General features: G+C 52.0%; 2 protein-coding genes across 23 annotated transcripts in view; both read left to right on the top strand.

The window, feature by feature from the left end:
• Positions 1-1,175: 1,175 nt before the first annotated feature.
• SRF (serum response factor) lies at positions 1,176-11,095 on the top strand. 2 transcript variants are annotated; one of them, XM_005552939.5, is made up of 7 exons: positions 1,176-2,074; positions 3,759-4,025; positions 5,616-5,877; positions 6,458-6,577; positions 7,893-8,084; positions 8,406-8,482; positions 8,695-11,095. In XM_005552939.5, the coding sequence occupies exons 1-7, from the start codon at positions 1,562-1,564 to the stop codon at positions 8,788-8,790; spliced, it is 1,527 nt and encodes a 508-aa protein (XP_005552996.1). In that variant the 5' UTR covers positions 1,176-1,561; the 3' UTR covers positions 8,791-11,095. The 2 variants fall into 2 exon arrangements, with proteins under 2 accessions (XP_005552996.1, XP_045246858.2); XM_045390923.3 differs by lacking the exon at positions 1,176-2,074 and adding an exon at positions 2,303-2,484.
• A 648-nt stretch (positions 11,096-11,743) lies between these two features.
• Positions 11,744-21,001, top strand: part of CUL9 (cullin 9) — a 44,099-nt gene continuing 34,841 nt past the window's right edge. For 18 of the 21 annotated variants that reach the window (XR_012433769.1, XR_012433766.1, XR_012433770.1 and 15 more), the window contains exons 1-8: positions 11,744-11,812; positions 13,796-14,399; positions 14,950-15,104; positions 15,447-15,947; positions 16,460-16,595; positions 16,746-16,939; positions 17,212-17,617; positions 18,018-18,210. Coding sequence is in view for 9 of the 21 variants with exons in the window: in XM_045390921.3 (XP_045246856.2) it covers positions 13,805-14,399; positions 14,950-15,104; positions 15,447-15,947; positions 16,460-16,595; positions 16,746-16,939; positions 17,212-17,617; positions 18,018-18,210 (2,180 nt within the window). In the remaining 12 variants the exon portion in view is untranslated. The remainder of the gene's footprint in view (positions 11,813-13,795; positions 14,400-14,949; positions 15,105-15,446; positions 15,948-16,459; positions 16,596-16,745; positions 16,940-17,211; positions 17,618-18,017; positions 18,211-21,001) is intronic. The other 3 variants (XM_074037994.1, XM_045390919.3, XM_074037995.1) reach the window with 2 other exon arrangements.

The raw sequence follows: 21,001 nt of genomic DNA, 5'->3' as shown, positions 1-21,001 counted from the left end.
TAGCTTGATGCCAGGAGTTCGAGACCAGTCTGGGCAACATGGCAAAACCCCATCTCTACAAAAAATACAAAAATTAGGCCCGAGTGGTGGCGCGCACCTGTAGTCCCAGCTACGTGAGAGGCAGAGGTGGGAGAATCGCTTGAACCCGGGAGGCGGAGGTTGCAATGAGCTCAGATCACACCACTGCACTCCAGGTTGGGCGACTGAGCGATACCCTGTCTGAAACTTTTTTTTTCTTTCTCCAACGGGCTTTCCAGAGAAGGGTGTGTAGGTGCGTGTGTGTGCGTGAGCGTGCTTGCTTGCATAAACTTTCTGTCGGGCCACAATTTCCCGTCTTTGCACTGGCTGTAGGGTGGGCTTTATCCTCGGGACGCCCCCCTCCCCCAGCCCAGCCTGCAGCTGGAAGTCTTCAATGATCTCCGTCTCTCCTCCCTGCCCGCCTCGGGACTGGGAGACCGATCTCTGTCTCTCGCCCTCCCCTCCACCCGCCTTTTCCAGATGTATGTCTGCCAAAGACCCCCCAGTGCAGAGGATGATGAATGAGGACCCGCGAGCCAGCCTGGTGGGAAAGTGTCGTCGCCTACAAAAGCAAGGGAAAGGGAGGGGAAGTTGGGGGGAGGGGAAAAGTTAGAGCTGAGCGGCTGGGGTGCTACGAGTCTGGACACCGGGGATCCAAGCTCCCTCCGCTCAGCCAATAACTGTGCCTCCCTTAGGAAGGCGTGAGGAAATGCTCCAATCAATCCCTGCACTCCTCCCTTGGAATTTGGGCTGTATTTTTTTAATTGACTGCAAACCCCACAATCCACCTAGGGGTTTCCCCAGTGTTTGTCTCCAGCGGTCCCGGTGCTGGAGCCCATTTCCTAGTGCTGCTCCCTCTCTTCCGCAAGACTGCGCTCCAGTCCCAGGCTACTTCTCCGCGGGTGCTTCCCAAACCGTTCTATCATTCTCGGGTTCAGGGAGGCGGAGTCGCGCCTGCTCTCCGGTTCCTTTAAGAGGCGTCGGCTCCACCCCTCTCGGAGTCGCGGTCTGACGCGAGAGGACAGGAACGAGTTTGGTATGTCTATGCAAATAAGCGCTCCCCTGCGGGCCAATGGGGAGCGGAGGTGCCGGAACCATGGACCAATGGGGCGGGGGCGCTGGGGCTCACCATATAAGGAGCGGCCTCGCCATAAAAGGAAACATTGTATCTCTTTATATGGGGGGAAGGGTCGGGGGATCCCTCCGCCGCCAGCGCGTGGTCCCGGCCCCCTCCACCCGCCGTCTCGGCCGCGGCCAGCAGCCCCTGCCCCCCGGGGGACGCTGAAGGCCGCCGGGCGCGCCGCCCTAGCAGACGGACAGGGGGCGCTGCGCGCGGCCTGGGGCAACCCGGGCCACAGGGGCAGGAAAGTGAGGGCCCAGGTCGGCCCGGGCGTGCAGGGGCCCCGGGTTCGCAGCGGCTGCCGCGGCAGCGATAGCGGCACTAGCAGCAGCGGGAGTGCCGGGTTGAGCCGGGAAGCCGATGGCGGCGGCTGCGGCTCCGATTCCTCGCTGACTGCCCGTCCGCCCTCCTGCATCGAGCGCCATGTTACCGAGCCAAGCTGGGGCCGCGGCGGCTCTGGGCCGGGGCTCGGCCCTGGGGGGCAGCCTGAACCGGACCCCGACGGGGCGGCCGGGCAGCGGCGGCGGGACTCGTGGGGCTAACGGGGGCCGGGTCCCCGGGAATGGCGCGGGGCTCGGGCCCGGCCGCCTGGAGCGGGAGGCTGCGGCAGCGGCGGCAACCACCCCGGCGCCCACCGCGGGGGCCCTCTACAGCGGCAGCGAGGGCGACTCGGAGTCGGGCGAGGAGGAGGAGCTGGGCGCCGAGCGGCGCGGCATGAAGCGGAGCCTGAGCGAGATGGAGATCGGTATGGTGGTCGGTGGGCCCGAGGCGTCGGCGGCGGCCACCGGGGGCTACGGGCCGGTGAGCGGCGCGGTGAGCGGGGCCAAGCCGGGTAAGAAGACCCGGGGCCGCGTGAAGATCAAGATGGAGTTCATCGACAACAAGCTGCGGCGCTACACGACCTTCAGCAAGAGGAAGACGGGCATCATGAAGAAGGTACCAAGCCGGCGGGCTGGCTGGCCCCGGGGCCCGGGAAGGGTGGGGATGCGCAAGGGGAGCCCGGGAGGACGGCAGAGCCGAGGCGGAGGTGAGAGGCGGCGAGTCCGCAGGAGGTGTGTGGGAGGGGATGGCTCCTACCCGGGGAGGGCCGAAGGGGAGGGGCCGCCGGGGAAATGTGGGGAGAGGGGAGATCCCGCGAACGCCGGGAACCTTGGGGAAAGGCGCAGAGGTGGGAGTGACCGGCGCGAGAGAGGAAGGAGGGCCCTTGTTGAGTGGAGGTTTGAGGAGCGGTCATGGGAGGCTGCGAGGCTGCCGGGGAGGTGAATAATGAGAAGCCGGGATCAGTAGGTCCAGTGCACTCCGGTGTTTGGAGGAGGGCGCTGGAAAAGCAGGGAGCAAACGAGAAGGTATGGAGGTGAGGAGGCTGGAGCTGCATGACAACAATGAGCGAGCATGTGTGGGAGGAAATGGGCACCACGAGAGTAGTGCTGGTTGGAAGGACAGGCAGGGTTAGGGACCAGGTAAGGGAGCGGGGCAGGAGAACTGGTGCTGCCCTGAGCAGCAGGAACCTAGTCCCGCGCCGGCCGTGAGTGTTCCATGGCATCCGCTGGGAACCACATGCTGCTCCTGGCAGGACCCGCTGCAGAATCTCCTGCCGTTAGGACAAGTGGGGTTTCCAGCCCTAGGGAGAATCTATGCATGGATGGGGTTTGGGGGAAATCGGGGAGGCTTGCAGAGGTACCTAGGAATTCCTCTTCTGCCAGCCAGTGAAAAGTGGTGAGGAAAAGAGTCATTTTGGGGTGTAGATGATAAGGGAAGGGATGAAAGCAGAAGAATTGGGAGACAAGTAGCTGGATCCTTGGGAACATTGGCTGGTGTTTATTTCTGTCCCATGTAGAAACCAGAGCTGCTTCCAAGGTGGTTCGTAGAACTTTGTTGGGAGAGTATGGCATCTGTGGGGCCATCCTTGAAGGTCCCCTTCCTGGGCTCATGGCAGGATGTTTAGTGCTAATCTAGGTCTCGTCTCCCCTCACTCTAGACACTGTTGTATCAATGTCCCTTGTCACTTGATCATCAGTGGAGAAGGTTGTGGGGGGAGGTAGTTAATGAAGGAAAATTCTCTTCTCCCCTTCCATAACCTTCTTCCCAAGACAAAGTAAAAAAGGCAGTAAAGTATTACAGGACAACAGGAGAAACTAGGCTATGGCAACAAGTTGGAGCCTGTGCAGTTTCTGGAAAGAAACATGGGACAGTTGGAGCTTAAGTGGTCCCTTATCACTAATGTGCAAATTCCAGTGTGATAGGTAGGGATCCATCCTGGTCCCTGTGACAGTGAGAATGGTTGAGGCTCCGGGACTTTCCAGGCACTAAGCTGCGTTGGGGAGCAGCTATAGCTGAGTCCTTCCGTATCCCCTGAGGTTATATGTTCCATCACTGGGAGGCTATTACTGTTTGCTTGGGGTATCTTCAGGTCAATGGGGCTGCTCCTCAAAGGAGGAGCATTGGTAGTTTTGCTGCTTCCAGAGATCCTGATAGGACACCCTGCCCCCAGAATCACTAGAGACGAAGGTCATTATGGGAATGGGGGAATGACATCACTATATAATTCTTTTTCCAACTTCTCAAAGAAGGTAGAGATAAAAAGTTTGCTGACCTGCCCATCTCCGTCCTCACCCCTCAGGCCTATGAGCTGTCCACGCTGACAGGGACACAGGTGCTGTTGCTGGTGGCCAGTGAGACAGGCCATGTGTATACCTTTGCCACACGAAAACTGCAGCCCATGATCACCAGTGAGACCGGCAAGGCACTGATTCAGACCTGCCTCAACTCTCCAGACTCTCCACCCCGCTCAGACCCCACAACAGACCAGAGAATGAGTGCCACTGGCTTTGAAGAGACAGATCTCACCTACCAGGTGTCGGAGTCTGACAGCAGTGGGGAGACCAAGGTGTGTTTGGGTTGCCTATGTGAGAGGAGGGAAGGGAGGGGGGTCCCTCTCTCTTTCTGGCCCAGGGCAGGTGGATAGGTACCCACTGATGTGGAGTGGAGCCTGATTAACGACCCTTGTCCTAGGGGACAGGTGTCCATCCTCACTTTCCTGATAGAAGACCGGCCCCCTAGATAAGCGGGCGGCCTCCGTGCCCATATAAGGCCGGCTCGGGCTCCACGCCGGCCTCCCGCCCGCAGCCCGCCTGCCTGGCAGGGCCTTTGCATTCCTCCCGCCAGCTGTCTCCCCGCTAGGGGCGGGGGTGTAGCTTAGCCCGGCCCTCCGGGCTTGGTCGCCAGGGAGTAGAAAGGGAGCACTCCGGTTCCGGGGTCCTGAGAACCCAGCACTCTTAGCAGGTGGGCTAGTTGACTGGACCGGGGACTACCTTACAAGCCAGCCGCCTGCCCCTTCAGGGTGTTGGGGGCCTGGGCAGTTAGGGAACGCATTTGCCTGCTGCTAGGGATGCCTGCGCTGTTACTCCTACCCCTTCCTTTTCCCGGTAAGGAGAGGGGGTGGGGCTTCCTCCCTTGCTGTCTGGGGAGCTCCACCTTCCGGGTGGCACTTAACTGACTGGCCAATGGGAAGAAGCGGTACTGTTTGCCTTAGCAACGCCTCCGCCAATCAAGGGTCTTGGGCCCAGCTGCTTAGCAAACGTCTCGTGCTGACCCACCCCCCCAGCCTTTGAGCTTCTGGTTGACTCAGTTCGGGTCTGGGCTTGGTGGCTTGGTTCTCAGTTTCCTCCTTCCCCTTCTAAGAAGGAAGTCTTCCTGAGGAGAGAGTCAGTGCTGTAGGCTCCCCGCTCTCTTAGTGGTATATCATCTGTAATAATTTTTAAACTTTTATAACAGCAGGGCTCATTTATTCCCAGGAAATTTTGTTGGATGAGTACATTCTTTTGGTAGTTTACATCTTGGGTGTTTGACATATAGTGTGTCATTGCCAGACCCTCAAGATCTCTCTCAAACTCTAAGTTCCCCGAGAAACTCTCAGTTCATATCTCAGAAGCCTGACAAATTAGAACTGGAAGAACTCTTAAAGAAAACATAGCAGCCCAGCCCCCTTATGCTTATAGAAGAAGAAAACCGAGGTTCAGAAAAGGGGAGTGGTTATTTCAGGGTCACTTAGATGGTCATTACCAGAGCTAGGAACAGACTTTGGTGTCCTGACTCTCCAGCCAATGGGATTACCACAGTCCACTGGAGCAGAGGACTCAGGGGATTATAATGATGAAAATGATAATCATCATCATAAGAGCAGCAAATATTTATTTATTTTTTTATGTGCCAGGTACTGTTTTCTAAGTGATTTACGTATGCTAACCTACTTAATCCTTACAGCAACCTAAGAGGTAGGTATTATCCTCCTTTTACTGATAGAAAACTGTAGCTGAGTATATCAATAACTTACCCAAGAGTGAGGCATCAGGTAAATGTGGCGTTGGGATTTGAACCCAAGCTCACTGGTTTCAGTCTGGGTTCTCAGTCCACACAAAACTTCTGCAAAGGCAGGGTCTGGTAGAGGCTCATTGCTTCATCTTTACTCTGGGTATAGGACACACTGAAGCCGGCGTTCACAGTCACCAACCTGCCGGGTACAACCTCTACCATCCAAACAGCACCTAGCACCTCTACCACCATGCAAGTCAGCAGCGGCCCCTCCTTTCCCATCACCAACTACCTGGCACCAGTGTCTGCTAGTGTCAGCCCCAGTGCTGTCAGCAGTGCCAATGGGACTGTGCTGAAGAGTACAGGCAGCGGCCCTGTCTCCTCTGGGGGCCTTATGCAGCTGCCTACCAGCTTCACCCTCATGCCTGGTGAGTCACGAGGGGAAGGGAGAGATTCGTCCTCTCTGGGGCAAATCAAGCATGCTAAGAGTGTGTTTAGGGCTGGCACCAAGAGAACCTCTTTCCCTGCTCAGAAGGAAGGTGAATAGGGGCCAGAGCCTGAGAGAAGCCTCTTATGTCCCGTTGGCAGGCATACCTCTGCCCACTGAGACCCCTGCTGTCCTTGTCAGTAAGTTTCAACCATATATTCTGGCCCTGTCTAGCTACCCCAGCCCTGTGCCCCTATTGCCACAGGGCAGTAGACGTTTCACCACTTCCTGCCTTGACTGGAAGGCAGATCATGTCCTTGATGGGTTATTGCCAGCTCTTGGGTCAACTGAAGAAAAGAGAGGCAAGGCCCAGGGCAGGAGGAGGAGGGATGGGCAAGAGCAGAGTGTGGAAGCCCCCAGAGGGGAGATTCGGGCATGAAGGGCCTCTTTGGCTTCCAGGAAAGATAGTGATGGGAGTTGGGGGCCAGTGTGCCAGACCCTGGGACTGGGGTGTCCATGGGTACTTGGTGGAGGTGGCAATTGGGTGGGACAGAGCACAAATAAGACTCTGTATTTTGCAGGTGGGGCAGTGGCCCAGCAGGTCCCAGTGCAGGCCATTCAAGTGCACCAGGCCCCACAGCAGGCGTCTCCCTCCCGTGACAGCAGCACAGACCTCACGCAGACCTCCTCCAGCGGGACAGGTATAGCTCGCAGCCCTGTCACCCTCCCTCCCTGCCTTCCCCCACGCGGCCTAGCAGTAGGTGCCCAACAGTAACCCTCCTATAACCAAAGTCAAGGGATTTCTTAAAGTGGAGATTGAGGCTTTTGGCCTAATAATTATGGGAAAGTCAGGTGAGGATGACTGAGTTTTGAATCCCGCCCTGCAGTGGGCTGTGGATTCCAGAAGAAAATTAGGGACCATTGATGCTACCTTCTCATTCAGATGAGGAGCCTGAGGCCTAGAAATAAGAAGTTACTTGCTCAAAGACACGTTTGCTTAATTATCAAGAAGGACTTAGAGAGCAATTTTCTCTTTGTGTGAGGGTCTTACAGGTTTTGAGTAGCCACAGTTACCCTCAGGTATCTCTAGACATTTTAGAAATGATGAGATACTCTGAAAATAAAGTTAATTTTAAGTTCTTATTATTTATAACCTTATTACTCAAAGTGTGGCCTATGGACTGGGAACACCCAGCATTACCTGGGAGCTTGTTGGAAATACAGAATATTGAGTCTTACCCCAAACCTACTGAATCAGAGTCCGTGTTTTTTTATTTTTTTTTTGAGACAGAGTCTCACTCTGTCGCCCAGGCTGGAGTGCAGTGGCGCGATCTTGGCTCACCACAAGCTCTGCATCCCGGGTTCACGCCATTTTGCTGCCTCAGCCTTCCGAGAGCTGGGACTTAAAGGCGCCTGCCACCATGCCCAGCTAATTTGTTTATATTTTTGGTAGAGACGGGGTTTCACTGTGTTAGCCAGGATGGTCTCGATCTCCTGACCTCATGATCCGCCTGCCTCGGCCTCTCAGAGTGTTGGGATTACAGGTGTGATCCACTGCGCCCAGCCCAGAGTCTGTGTTTTAACAAGATACCCATATAATGCACATTAACATTTGAGAAGTGGTTGTTTGAAAGATGAATTTGTTAGCTGTGCATTAAGAAGGAGGGAGAATGAAAACAAATAAAAAATAAGATGTTAGAGTTCCCTAAAAGGGGAGTATCTGAGTTTTCTGAGAGTAGGTCAGTCATAATCTTTGTTTTTCCCAAGATTTGGGACTTAGAGAATTCAGCAGATAGACAGTTGAATAGTACAATGTGATAGGATACAATTAAAGATTGATGCTGTTGTGTTCAAGAAAAAATAGGCTTTTCTTAGTTGATGATGGAGCGGAGGAATAGTCGTGTCTAGCTTCTGACCTGGGAAATGGCAAGAGGGCTCTGGGGGCCTGGAATTCCTAGGGAATGGGAGATATCAGTAGGGACCAGTACCGAGCTGACACATGTCTGTGTTTGCCAGTGACGCTGCCCGCCACCATCATGACGTCATCCGTGCCCACAACTGTGGGTGGCCACATGATGTACCCTAGCCCGCATGCGGTGATGTATGCCCCCACCTCAGGCCTGGGTGATGGCAGCCTCACCGTGTTGAATGCCTTCTCCCAGGCACCATCTACCATGCAGGTGTCCCACAGCCAGGTCCAGGAGCCAGGTGAGTAGAGGAACAGGGCTAAGGAAAGGAGGACCGTTTCCTTCCTTAGACACACACACACGTGCACACACACATGTATGCACTGATGCCTACAAATATTTCTACCCAAATACAACACAGACTTGGATGCTTACATACACATTTGGACACCCATGCACACTTGAACACTCACACCCACATGCACCCTCAGACACTGGCACCCTTTCCCTTGGGCTCTTACATCTGAGACTCCCCCAGTCACTTGTGCATTTGTCACCACTCCTCTAATATCTGGAAGTTTCAACAAACAATTTGAGTATCTCCTGTGGTTTTCCAATGTAGGTGGTGTCCCCCAGGTGTTCCTGACAGCATCATCTGGGACAGTGCAGATCCCTGTTTCAGCAGTTCAGCTCCACCAGGTAGGCAGGGATATCTTTCACCCCATCCCAGATAGCCACTTCTTTGTCTTGACCTTGGGGGATCCTGTTACCAGTTCATCAAAGCCAAAATCCCTAGCCTGGAAGCCCATCAGCTTTTCTGCTCAGGCCTGTGGTTGGCAGGCAGGGAAGCCAGGGGAGCCTGAGCCGGCTGGCCAGTCCCTGCCTCTCCTCATTCACCCCCTTCCCTCCAGATGGCTGTGATAGGGCAGCAGGCCGGGAGCAGCAGCAACCTCACCGAGCTACAGGTGGTGAACCTGGACACCGCCCACAGCACCAAGAGTGAATGATCCGCCCGCCGCCCTGGACAGATGGCCCAAGGGACGGCACCACTTATTTATTGTTGCCTTTTCACGTTTTCTTTATACACACGTTGACGGGCCGCAGGAGGGAGGCGGGGAGGAGGAACGGGCAGCCACAGGACTGAGCCCTCTCACTCCAGCCAAAGAAATGGGCCTGCCTGCCTCCACCCGTCCTCCCTCAGCCTCCCCTTCTTCCCGCCCCACCTCCCATTTCTGTTGCTGGAGGGGCCGTCCTCCTTCCTGGGACCCCCTCACCAGCTTGGCTCGATGTTTGCCATGAGTATTAGCTTACCCAATGGGACCGTGCCCCGCCTCCCCACACACAGGCCTTCTGTGGGGCTGGGCACTGTGTCCTCCTCTAAAGAAGCAGTTGGGGCCCTCTTGCTAGCCTCCTTGCTGACCCCAGGTCAGCCCTGTGTCTGCCACAGGCTGGGTCAAAAGAGCCCTGCCCCTGCCCCTCAGGGGGCCAGCTGGGGAGACAGGGGCTTCTTCCCTCACACTGCTGCCCTCTGCCCCTTCAGTTCCTGAGTAGCTGGGCCTGTGCACTGGGCAGGCTCCTGGGGCTGCCTGCCCTGCCTTGCCGCTCCCCTTGGACCTCCAGGGGATCCTGGGTTGGAGGGAACCACCAGCGTTCCCTTCTCCCTCTTGTCTTCCCCCCTCTCCTCCCAGCTGCTTTACTTAAAGTTGATTTTGAACTTTTTATTTGAGGAGACGAAGTGAAAACAAATCTATAAATATATATTTTTAAAATATTTAACTTTTTTTTATGGCGTTTTTCTCGTCCCCCTCCCTGCCCAAACTCCCCTTCCCTGGAGAGCCCAAGGGCTCCCCAGAACTGGCTGGGCCCCTGGGGACAGAGCCACCCCACGAGCTCGGGGTCCGCCAGTGTGTGGGGGAGATTCTGGGTTTGCCCAGTCCTGGGTTGTTTCCAGGAGAAAGCCGGGGGAGGGGCCCTCAGGCCATGCCCCAATAGGGTGGGGAGGGTGACCCACAGCTCTGGGCCTCTTTTTGCCCTTTAGGGCTGTTGCTAGGGAGAGGGAAGAGGGAGACCAAATGTCGGGGTGGGGGTGGGAGGGTGTCAGGCGGAGGCAACTGACTTCATTTGTGCCACACGCATGGGCATTGCAGCCTTGTGCTGTCCCAGGCCTGCAGCTGCCTGGGGCCCAAGTTGCAGTGAGCAGGGTGGGGTCTGGGAGGGGGTGAGAGGCAGGAATGGGGGTCAGAAGAAGTGGGAGCAGCTCTTGGGCTGAATGCAGCCAAAGGGGAGCCAGAAATGGGCAGCTCTCCCAGGGAGTGAGCAGCTACTGTAACTTTTTTAAATTAAGACAAAAAGCCTTGAAGAAAATGAATTTATTTTTCTAAGTGTAACCTCAGTATTTATGTAATTTGTACAGGGGCCATGCCCCACCCCCCTCCTCCCCCTTTGGGGTAGACCTTGAGGGTGGGCCAGCATAGGGGGGAGGGTCTTTTACCCTGTGTCAGAGCCTACCTTCACCACCTATATCCAGAAAGGGAGCTTTTTCAGAAACGGGGCAGCAGTGGGGTGAAATTTTCTTAACCCCAAGACTGCCTTCAGTAGGAACAAGCTGGCTTCTGTGATTAGGTGAAGGGGTGGGGGAAGATTTTACGCACAGCCTAGTTATCAAGGGGATGATTTGCCGACATGTTTGAGAACCCCCTAACCTCTAACCCTCATTGCTGTCTTGCCCCAGTTTGGGGTGCCAAGATGGAAGTCACCTTTCTGGGCTTTCTCCTGGAGATAGCTGGGGCTTATGGGTGGCTTTCAAGGCTGGGGCATGGCAAATCAGGGGCCAGAGAGCAGGGGAGCTTGGGACTCAGGTCTGTAACTGCCCAGCCCCTTTTCTCTGCTCTTGTTTCACTCCACCACCACTCACTCACTCCCTACTCCCCCACCCATGGGAGGAGACCTTTGATGAATTCTTCCTCTCCTTCCCACAAAAGACAGACCCCGTGAGTGAATCAGGCAAAGTGCTTATAATGTGTGTTGTGTGAGCGTGGCCTTGGGAGGACATACGTGTGTCAGGGATGAGTTGAGGTGGCATTTTTATGTGCAGCGACCCTTGGTGTTTCCCTTCCTCGGTGGCTCTGGGGTATGTGTGTGTGTGTGTGCCTGAGTGTGTGTGCGTGAATGTGAGTGTGTATGTCAGTGGTTTCTACTTCCCCTGGGATGCTGACCCAGGAATAGTGGACATGGTCACAGTCCTATGTACAGAGCTTTCTTTTGTATTAAAAAAAATACTCTTTCAATAAATGTATCATTTTTGTGCACAGACTGTGGGGTCTTTGGCTCTGTTTTTCTACTTAGGGAGGGACGGGGGTATGAACGCGAGGCAAACTCCTAAAATTGCTGCTCTGAGTAGCGATCTGGGCTGCTTGATGAGAACGGTAATGCTAAGGTGTGCTTTGGGCAGTTTAATTCTATACGATTTAATTTAAGGAATGTTTTGCGGGGTGCCGCGTACCTTTTCCCTGTGCGTGGTTTTGCTAGGTGTTAAGGCCAACGCAGAGGAGCAATTATAATTAACAGGAAAAGTGACACAACTAATCCAAAGCATTGCTGAAGGGTTTGGGAAACTCATGGGCACGTGACCTACTGAAAAGTCAAAAAGGACAGCCTTAAGGTGGGAGTGTGCTTTACTATATTTCGTCAGCATGATCGCTGTGATGGGAAAGGGAGGATTAGGAGAGCCGACCCAGTGAAGAGGAGGGGGCTTCTTCCTGCTGCTAAGAGAGGAGCAACGTGACCTCGATCCCGGGCTCCGCCGGGAGCGCGCCCCCACGACCCTCTCCCCATGCAGCAGCCGCGGTAGCACGCATGCTCCACTCGCGCGCTGTTCCGCCACGCTCGGCGTGGGCCGCGGTGGGACCCGTAGGTGCCTGGCCGTGCGTGCAGTCGCCGTGTGACCCGGAAGGGAGCTCTGAAGAGGCGGGGCCAGGACGGCGGGACCGGCCGCTGGGTCCCAGCGAGGGCTGAGCCGGGCGGTGGGAGGTGAGAGGAGAGTTCTGCGCCGACCCGGTCCCTCCCCTTCTCCTGTCTCCTCCCCGGTTCTTTAGCCACTGTCCATGGGGCTGACGAAGGGAACGAGGTCTTGCTCTCTGAGATTCACTGGATCTTTTCAGCTTCTTTGGGCCGCGCCCCCAAACATCCTCCCCCCTCCCCCCAACCTGTTCCCTCTGCAGTGCTGGCCTCCTCCACGGCTCTGCAAGCTTGGGCTTGACCTTGCTATCTGCTGGTCTCATCCCTGCGTCCAGACCTCACCCCCACACCTCAGTTCACTGTTGCTCTCCTAGGCCCACATTACATCCCCCCACCTCCTCCTATCCGATTGTTTTACTTCCCCCTGCTGCTAATCAGTTGCCCGCTGGCACATCACTGGTTACCATCCAGGCCTGCCCCCCATCCTAAGTGGACCCCTACTTCCATTGAGGTCCACATCCTTCTTTCTCCCTCCTCTTCACTTCTACTCTAATCTTCTGTCCCTGTACCCCAACATGACCCCTGCCCTGACCACCCATATCTTTATCTGGGTTTACCTTCTTCCATTCTTATTCTCACTATTCCCTGTTGCTCCTGCACTGCTTCATATCACTCATATCTTTCCTGATCATTCCACTCCCATTTATAATCGGTCTTAATAACTTTGCATTTATTTGATGACTCCCCTACCTTCTCCATCTAAGAATAATAATAGATTATGTTTACTGAACACTCATGTGCTCGATGCTGTTCCAAGTGCTTTACATACATGATCTTTTTTAAATTCATGAAGTAACTATGAATATTACTACCATCTTGCAGAAGAGGAAACAAGCTCAGAGGTTAAGTAACTTGTTCCAAACTATGCAGACAGTGAGACAAAGAGCCAGAATTCAGAGTCACATTTATCTGACACTAAAATCTCTGAATATTGCTTCTCTCCTGACCTCATTTCCTACCTTTAACCCAGTGATTGCCACCTCTGTCTTGTCTACCTGACTTACTTAGATCCTTACCATACATACAGCATAAGTGCAGGGTGGGACCTGGTCATCTTTCCCATAATTTTATCTGGTCCCTAGGGCCCTCCCCCTTTCACAAGACTCGAAAACACTTTTCCTATCCAGTCATTTGCCCCAACATCCCAGCCTTTTGTCATCTCCGTTCTCTGTATCTGCCATGGCCCACCCTTTACATCCATCTTGCAGCTTTACTCTGTCATTTATGCTCCTTGTCGTGCCCCTCCGCTGTCCTACTTTTCCTCACATGTTCTGACCCCACTGCCTCTCATGCTGCTGTGCTTCCTGTCCACCCATGTCATCTTTCTAAGTCCTAATCGGTAACCCTCAGCCACCCTGCTATCCTGCCTAAACTATCTTGCTTAACTGTCACTGTTTATTGTTACCTTGCCTATTATTCTTTTCATTATCTTTTTGTAAACTCCCCTTCCTCCCTTCCTCCCTTCCTCCCTTCCTTTCTTTTTTGACAGAATCTCGCTCTGTTACCCAGGCTGGAATGCAGTGGTGCGGTCTTGGCTCACTGCAACCTCCGCCTCCTGGGTTCAAGTGATTCTCCTGCCTCAGCCTCCTGAGTAGCATATGCCACCACACCCGGCTAATTTTTGTATTTTTAGTAGAGATGGGGTTTCACTGTGTTGACCAGGCTGGTCTTGAACTCCTGACCTCGTGATCTGCCCACCTTGGCCTCCCAAAGTGCTGGGATTATAGGTGTGAGCCACCGGGCCCAGCCAACTCTTCCATTTCTTAAATCTCTTTATCCCCTCACTGTCTTCACTCCATTCTCCTTCTGTTATAAATCCCAAAGTATGTTCAGCTATTTATTCCATCCTATTTTTTGCCTTTTCTGTTTGGCCTCCTAAATTCTACCATGCAGCCTACCGATCACCACCCACCTTCTCTGTGTCTCAAGATTCCACCCCCTCTGTATTTTTTTTATTTTCTCATACTGCCTTATCTTTCTCCTTATATATCCCAGGAGGTCAGGATGGTCGGGGAACGGCATGCTGGGGACCTCATGGTGCCTTTAGGGCCTCGGCTGCAGGCATATCCTGAAGAACTCATTCGACAGAGGCCTGGGCATGATGGGCATCCTGAATACCTGATCCGATGGAGTGTCCTGAAGTGTGGGGAAGTGGGCAAAGTGGGTGTGGAAGAAGGCAAAGCAGAGCACATCCTCATGTGGCTGTCAGCTCCTGAGGTCTACGCCAACTGCCCTGGGCTGTTAGGTGAGCGGGCACTATCTAAGGGACCTCAGCATGAACCAGCTGGGGTTTCAGGAAGCTTTCCTCGAGATCCAGGAGGCCCGGATGAAGTGGCAATGGGAGAGATGGAGGCTGATGTGCAGGCGCTGGTACGCAGGGCAGCCAGGCAGCTGGCAGAAAGTGGGACCCCAAGCCTCACGGCTGCTGTGCTCCACACCATCCACGTGCTCAGTGCCTACGCCAGCATCGGGCCCCTCACTGGTGTCTTCAGGGAGACAGGAGCCCTGGACCTGCTTATGCACATGTTGTGCAATCCTGAGCCTCAGATCCGCCGGAGTGCAGGCAAAATGCTGCAGGCTCTGGCAGCCCACGATGCTGGTAAGAGACAGCCAGGGAAGAAGGAAAACAATGGAGAAAATGGGGCCACAGGGAGTAAGAACAGAAAGAGGAGAGATTTCCTAGCTCTGTAAGAACACCTAGTATTTGGTGAATATCAATTTGATGCAAAGGAAAACTACAGATTCGTAGGCTATTTCAGGTATATAAAGAGGCTAAAATGATAGCCTCTGGCTTATCTGTTCATTCTCAGTGCATTGACCAGAGAAGAGAATAGGATTTATCTGTATTTTCGAAACTGGATTGAGATTTATTAGTTGGTTTTGAAATCAATTTGGTGGGTTACAACCAACATTTTTTAAAAAACTTAAGTCATTAGTGTGTAGCACTTAGTAGGGGTAAATTTTGTACCATAAAATATATTTCAGTTATATGTATGTATGTTTGTAACAGGTTACCATGTAAAACATTTCTTGCTGTGAGTCTTAGTAACAAAGTTTGAAAGCCTCTGGGATAGGAGATAGAATCTAGGAAAGGCAGGGAGAAAGTACTGGGGATTGAGGAGAAGTTATGGATTGGGTATGGATTACAGGGAGTCGGGCTCACGTCCTTCTGTCACTGAGCCAGCAAGATGGCATCGAGCAGCACATGGATTTTGACAGTCGCTATACATTGCTGGAGCTGTTTGCAGAAACCACATCCTCTGAAGAACACTGCATGGCCTTTGAGGGCATTCATCTGCCTCAGGTACACTACCAGCTGTAGGGAAATGCTGTGTACAAGGGCTGAGGCATTATTTCTGAAAACATGGTTCAGGACTGAATGTTAGCACCAGAGCCACCTGGGAACTTGTTAACATGAAGGTTCATGTCCTCCCTCTCAGCCCCTCTCCATTCAGAATTTCTGAGATGAGAACCCAGAAATCTGTGTCTTAAGACACTCCCTGTGCCTTTCTTACACAAATCAAAGTTGGAGAACTACAGGCCTGGGGAGAAGGCCTTTATTTTTCTGTAAAGGAGGATACTGGGGGGAAAGGGAGAAGCTAAAGCCAGGAAGAGATGAACCTGTCCCAAGTATTGTGCCTTACAGATCCCAGGAAAGCTGCTCTTCTCCTTGGTGAAGCGCTACCTTTGTGTCACCTCCCTCCTGGATCAGCTGAATAACAGTCCAGAGCTGGGAGCTGGAGACCAAAGCTCCCCGTGTGCCACAAGAGAGAAAAGCCGGGGACAGCGGGAGCTGGAGTTCAGCATGGCTGTGGGCAATCTCATCTCTGAGCTTGTGCGGAGCATGGGCTGGGCCCGGAACCTCAGCGAACAGGGCATGTCACCTCCCCGGCCAACCCGGTCCATCTTTCAGCCCTACATTTCAGGCCCCAGCCTTTTACTCCCCACCATTGTCACCACCCCCAGAAGACAAGGGTGGGTCTTCCGCCAGCGCTCTGAATTCTCCAGCCGTAGTGGCTATGGAGAATATGTGCAGCAGATGCTGCAGCCGGGGATGCGAGTGCGGATGCTGGATGATTATGAGGAGATCAGTGCTGGGGACGAGGGCGAGTTCCGGCAGAGCAACAACGGCATTCCCCCTGTGCAGGTGGGCAGCATGTGGTGGTGAGACACTGTTGGGAGTTTATTTGGGGTGGGGTATAGCTGGGACTTCATACAGCGGACTCCTGCAGGCCACCCAAGAAGAAACCCCCTTGGGGAATTGGAATGATACAAGGGGGTTGGCATTTGCGGGGGGTGCATTTGGAGGGCTGAGAAAATGTGGCAGGGGTGTGGGGTGTGGGTGGACTGTAAGTTCATGGGAGACTCACCCAGGAAGCAGAACTGATAAATGGAGATACCTCCCCACCACCACCAGTGGAAGAGGCTAGGAAGGAATGTGGAAGCAGAGAACATCATGGTTAAGAAGAGGCAGGGCCCACTCCTGATAAGGGAAGGAAGCCTTTTGCCATATGGGGGTTTTTCCAGGCTTAGCCAGCTGTGTATGTGAGGGTGCGCCCCAAATCTATGCTTGGGCATGTCCTTTCAAGCCTTCACAGGCCAAGGCTCAGATGGTTGAGCCTTCTCTATTCTGCCCTCTTTCTTCCTCCCTCATACCAGGTTTTCTGGCAGTCGACAGGCCGCACTTACTGGGTGCACTGGCACATGCTGGAGATCCTGGGCCCTGAGGAAGCCACTGAGGATAAGGCTTCAGCAGCTGTGGAGAAGGGGGCAGGGGCTACTGTGTTGGGCACAGGTGAGCCTAAGAGGGGACATGGATAGCATGTCTCTGAACAGAGGAGTAGTGACTGGGATGAAGCCACTTCTGACCAGGAGCAGTCCTAGGGGTCCAGAAACGGACCCCATTCCTGAGGGGTGCTGATCCCCACCATGCCTGTGTCCTCAGCATTTCCCTCCTGGGACTGGAATCCTATGGATGGGCTCTACCCTTTGCCGTACCTCCAGCCCGAACCTCAGAAGAATGAGAGAGTGGGATATCTGACCCAGGCTGAATGGTGGGAGCTGCTTTTCTTTATCAAAAAGTTGGACTTGTGTGAGCAGCAGCCAATTTTCCAGAATCTTTGGAAGAACGTGGATGAGGTATTATAGGCCTGAGATACCTGGGGATTTTCTAGTAGGGTTAGAGGTGGGATTCTCTAGAAGGAGTTTCAGACAGGGGATACCACTAGGGGGAGGCTGGAGCTAGAGGTTAGAGTTAGGAGAAGTCCTGCTGGGGGGCAGAGGCAAGTGCTGTGAGGGTTTAGTATGTAGAAGGTGTGGGGGCGTGGTGGGGAGTGATCACCCTTCCCGTTACTGACCCCAAGACCTTTGTGTCTGCTTATCTCTTAAACGTATACCCCTTCTGTTGACAGACCCTGGGTGAAAAGGCCCTAGGTGAGATCTCTGTGTCCGTGGAGATGGCTGAGAGTCTGCTGCAGGTTCTCAGTAGTCGATTTGAGGGCAGCACTCTCAATGACCTGCTCAACTCCCAGATCTACACCAAGTATGGGCTGCTGTCTGATGAACGAAGCAGCTCGTCTACTTCACGAAATCACTCCTGTACCCCAGATCCAGAAGAGGAGTCCAAGTCGGAGGCCAACTTCTCAGAGGAAGAGACTGAGTCCCCCAAAGCAAAGGCCGAGGCCCCTAAGACAGAGGCCGAGCCCACCAAGACAAGGACTGAGCCCCCCATGGCACAGAGTGATTCGCAGCTGTTTAACCAGCTTCTGGTGACTGAGGGGATGACCCTGCCCACTGAGATGAAGGAGTCAGCCAGTGGTGAGTCAGGTTCTGGGAGGAAGCAATTGGAACAGGTCCTGGGTGGTCTCAGTAGAAGAAATGGATAGTCAGGATCGAAGGAAAACCATGGAAGAAGGTCATTTTTGCAGGAGAAAATGCCTTGGAACCATGTGTCCATCTTCTTCCTTTTGACCTTGATTGTATTTAATTAACCAGCGCTCCCTTCAGTATCTCTGGAAAAGGAGGGTCCTTTTTCTGTGGTGTCTTCATCTCCTTTGTTTGATCATTAGATCCCTGACACAGAATTGGAAAACTATGCAAGCTGCAGTAGCCGATAACGTATTTAAATATTGGTAGGATAACTGGGCTTGACTTTAAAGACTTCTAACTTCAAGGTGCCACAGTTCTTTTAGCCATTGCCTTTTCCCACCAATTTCAGAAATGGCCAGAGCCTTGCGGGGTCCCGGTCCTCGCAGCTCCCTGGATCAACATGTGGCAGCCGTCGTGGCCACTGTGCAGATATCCAGCTTGGACACAAACCTGCAGCTTTCAGGGCTCTGTGCCCTCTCTCAGGCTGTGGAGGAGGTCACTGAGCGGGATCACCCTCTGGTCCGTCCTGACAGATCACTGAGGTTAGCATATTGGGGAGGGAAGAGGTTTTGGTTGAAGCTGTAGGCAAAGGATGGTGGTAGAGGGGAAGGAGCTTTGAGATCACGAATTAGAAAAGCTGGGGATGAGGGAAGGCTCAGCCTGAGGAGCAGCCGAGCAGGAAGGTTGGATGTTTTAATGGCTCGTATTCTTGGAGCACTTCTGTTATGCCAGGCACTATGCTAGTATATATATATATATATATTTTTTTTTTGAAACGTAGTCTTGCTCTGTCACCCAGGCTGGAATGCAGTGGCCGGATCTCAGCTCACTGCAAGCTCCGCCTCCCAGGTTTACGCCATTCTCCTGCCTTAGCTGGGACTACAGGCACCCACCACCTTGCCCGGCTAGTTTTTTGTATTTTTTAGTAGAGACGGGGTTTCACCGTGTTAGCCAGGATGGTCTCGATCTCATGACCTCGTGATCCGCCCGTCTCGGCCCCCAAAGTGCTGGGATTACAGGCTTGAGCCACCACGCCCGGCCAATGCTAGTATTTTACGTGCATTCTCTCATTAAATCCACCTAACATCGGAGGAAACGTTGGTAATATTTATCCTATTGGATGGGTGAGGAAACTGAAGCTTAGAGAATGTAAGTAACTTGCTTAGAGTTTTACAGATAGCAGAGCCAGGATTCAAACCTAGGTCTTTTTGGCTCTAGAACTGGAGTTTTTTCTCTTTCTTTTTCTTTTTTTTCTGTCCCTACTTTTTTTTTTTTTTTTAAACACATTAGACCTTAAAACCTACTTTATTTTAAAAGTTTTTTCTACTTTTATTTAATTAATTAATTTATTTATTTATTTTTGAGACGGAGTCTTGCTATGTCATCATGCTGGAGTGCAGTGGTGCGATCTTGGCTCACTGCAACCTCTGCCTCCCGGGTTCGAGGGATTCTCCTGCCTCAGCCTCCTGAGTAGCTGGGGTTACAAGCATGTGCCACCATGCCCAGCTAATTTTTGTACTTTTAGTAGAGATGGGGTTTCACCATGTTGGCCAGGATGGTCTCAATCTCCTGACCTCATCATCTGCCTGCCTTGGCCTCCCAAAGTGTTGGGATTACAGGCGTGAGCCACCACGTCCAGCCCTCTACTTTTAAGTTATACAAATAACACGCAACGTATTCTCATTTTATTTATTTATTTATTTTTATTTATTTACTTGTTTTTGAGACAGAGTCTCACTCTGTCACCCAGGCTAGAGTGCAATAGTGTGATCTTGGCTCACTGCAACCTTTGCCTCCTGGGTTCAAGCAGTTCTTATGTCTCAGCCTCCCAAGTAGCTGGGATTACAGGTGCCCGCCACCATGCCTAGCTAATTTTTGTATTTTAGTAGAGATGAGGTTTCACCATGTTGGCCAGGCTGGTCTCGAACTCCTGACCTCAGATGATCCAGCCTCCCAAAGTGCTGGGATTACAGGTGTGAGCCACCATGCCCAGCTGGATTCTCGTTTTAAAAGATCTGAAGAATGTAAAAGAACATAGGAAGGCCGAAGTCCTTTCTCACCACTGTTATCAGTCTACTATATCCTATAGATTTGCATTTGTAATTGTGTGTTTGGAAATAGAGCATTTTCTGAGTCTGTGCTTTAGTCTATGTAATCACATTCTACATGTTTCTACAATTTTTTTTTTTTGCCCCCACTCAGTGCCTTAGAGGGCTTTCCATATCAGTCTGCATGGAGCTGCCTCATTATGTTTACTGCTGCATAGGACCCTGCAGTGTGGTTATCTCCAATTTCAAGTGCAGTGTTCTAACGGGTCTGTTTTTCCTTAACATCTGCCAACACTGAATATTGTCTTCTTTTTCAATCTGTCTAATTGGCAGCATTTTAAATGATTGGTATCTCTTTGTTTTAGTTACCTAGTTCTGGTAAAGTTAGGCATATTTGCATACATTTGTTCTGTTTTTTTTTTTTTTTTCCTATAAATATTCTGTTCTTATCCTTTGTCCACTTTTTAATTGGATCTTTGCCTTTTTTAATGTATTTATAGGAATTTTGGTTATTCCTTTGTTATTTATGTTCCAGATATTTTGCTTGTCTTTTTAAAAATCATATTAGCTTTATTTTGTGGTTATAGAATAATACATACAGTAAAAAAATTAGAAAATTATTAAAATAAAAATTATCTGATCATATTCAAGTGAGATTGACAGAAAAAAATCTGAAAGCCATTAAGGCAGAGACAATCACTGTTAACATGTGGGTAAACATCCTTACATATTTCTGTATCTATTCATATGTATTACCCATGTATATTGTCTAGTATATAAGAAATCATGGCCGTGGAAGGGGATATGTATTTAAAGCCTATTTCACACTGTTGTCATTATAAAACTTCTTAGAAAAGATAGATTAAAAGCAGAACTTTCTCAGTACCTTTATTTGCCTTCTTTCCCAGAAGTTCTCCTTCTGTGTTTTTTCCCCTCATAGTTCCCAAGCCACCTCCTCAGTTGGCGTCGCTGTCACTGTGAAGCAACAGTCAATACCTGCTATTTTCTCTCCTGACCCTCACCCTGATCTAGGGACTCTAGAGGCACTTCTTCCTCGTCTCTTAGATCAGCATTTCCACTGGCACCTTTGTCTAGCTCCTGCGCTTGTCTCGTAATTTTGTGTATAGTGTTTTTTTCATCATGCTAGAGTTTCAGACTGTTTGTTGCTACATTTTTCAGCTTTTTTATGGCTTCTAGATTTTGTGTCCTACTTAAAAAGATCTATTCTGTTCCAGGATTATTAAAATATTTCCCTATATTTTCCAAAAATACCCATGATTTTGTA

Source organism: Macaca fascicularis, chromosome 4 (assembly GCF_037993035.2).
Source record: "Macaca fascicularis isolate 582-1 chromosome 4, T2T-MFA8v1.1".
Classification (NCBI taxonomy): domain Eukaryota; kingdom Metazoa; phylum Chordata; class Mammalia; order Primates; family Cercopithecidae; genus Macaca; species Macaca fascicularis.
The sequence above is the reverse complement of the archived record's forward strand: the minus strand, read 5'-3'. Positions and strand labels throughout refer to the sequence as shown.

What these genes read in the sequence shown, in the direction of transcription:
- SRF (XM_005552939.5), top strand. Translation starts at nt 1,562, where the DNA reads ATGTTACCGAGCCAAGCTGGGGCCGCGGCGGCTCTGGGCCGGGGCTCG. An exon ending in AGACGGGCATCATGAAGAAG is followed by an intron (nt 2,075 to 3,758) that starts GTACCAAGCCGG and finishes CTCACCCCTCAG; the next exon opens with GCCTATGAGCTGTCCACGCT. An exon ending in ACAGCAGTGGGGAGACCAAG is followed by an intron (nt 4,026 to 5,615) that starts GTGTGTTTGGGT and finishes CTCTGGGTATAG; the next exon opens with GACACACTGAAGCCGGCGTT.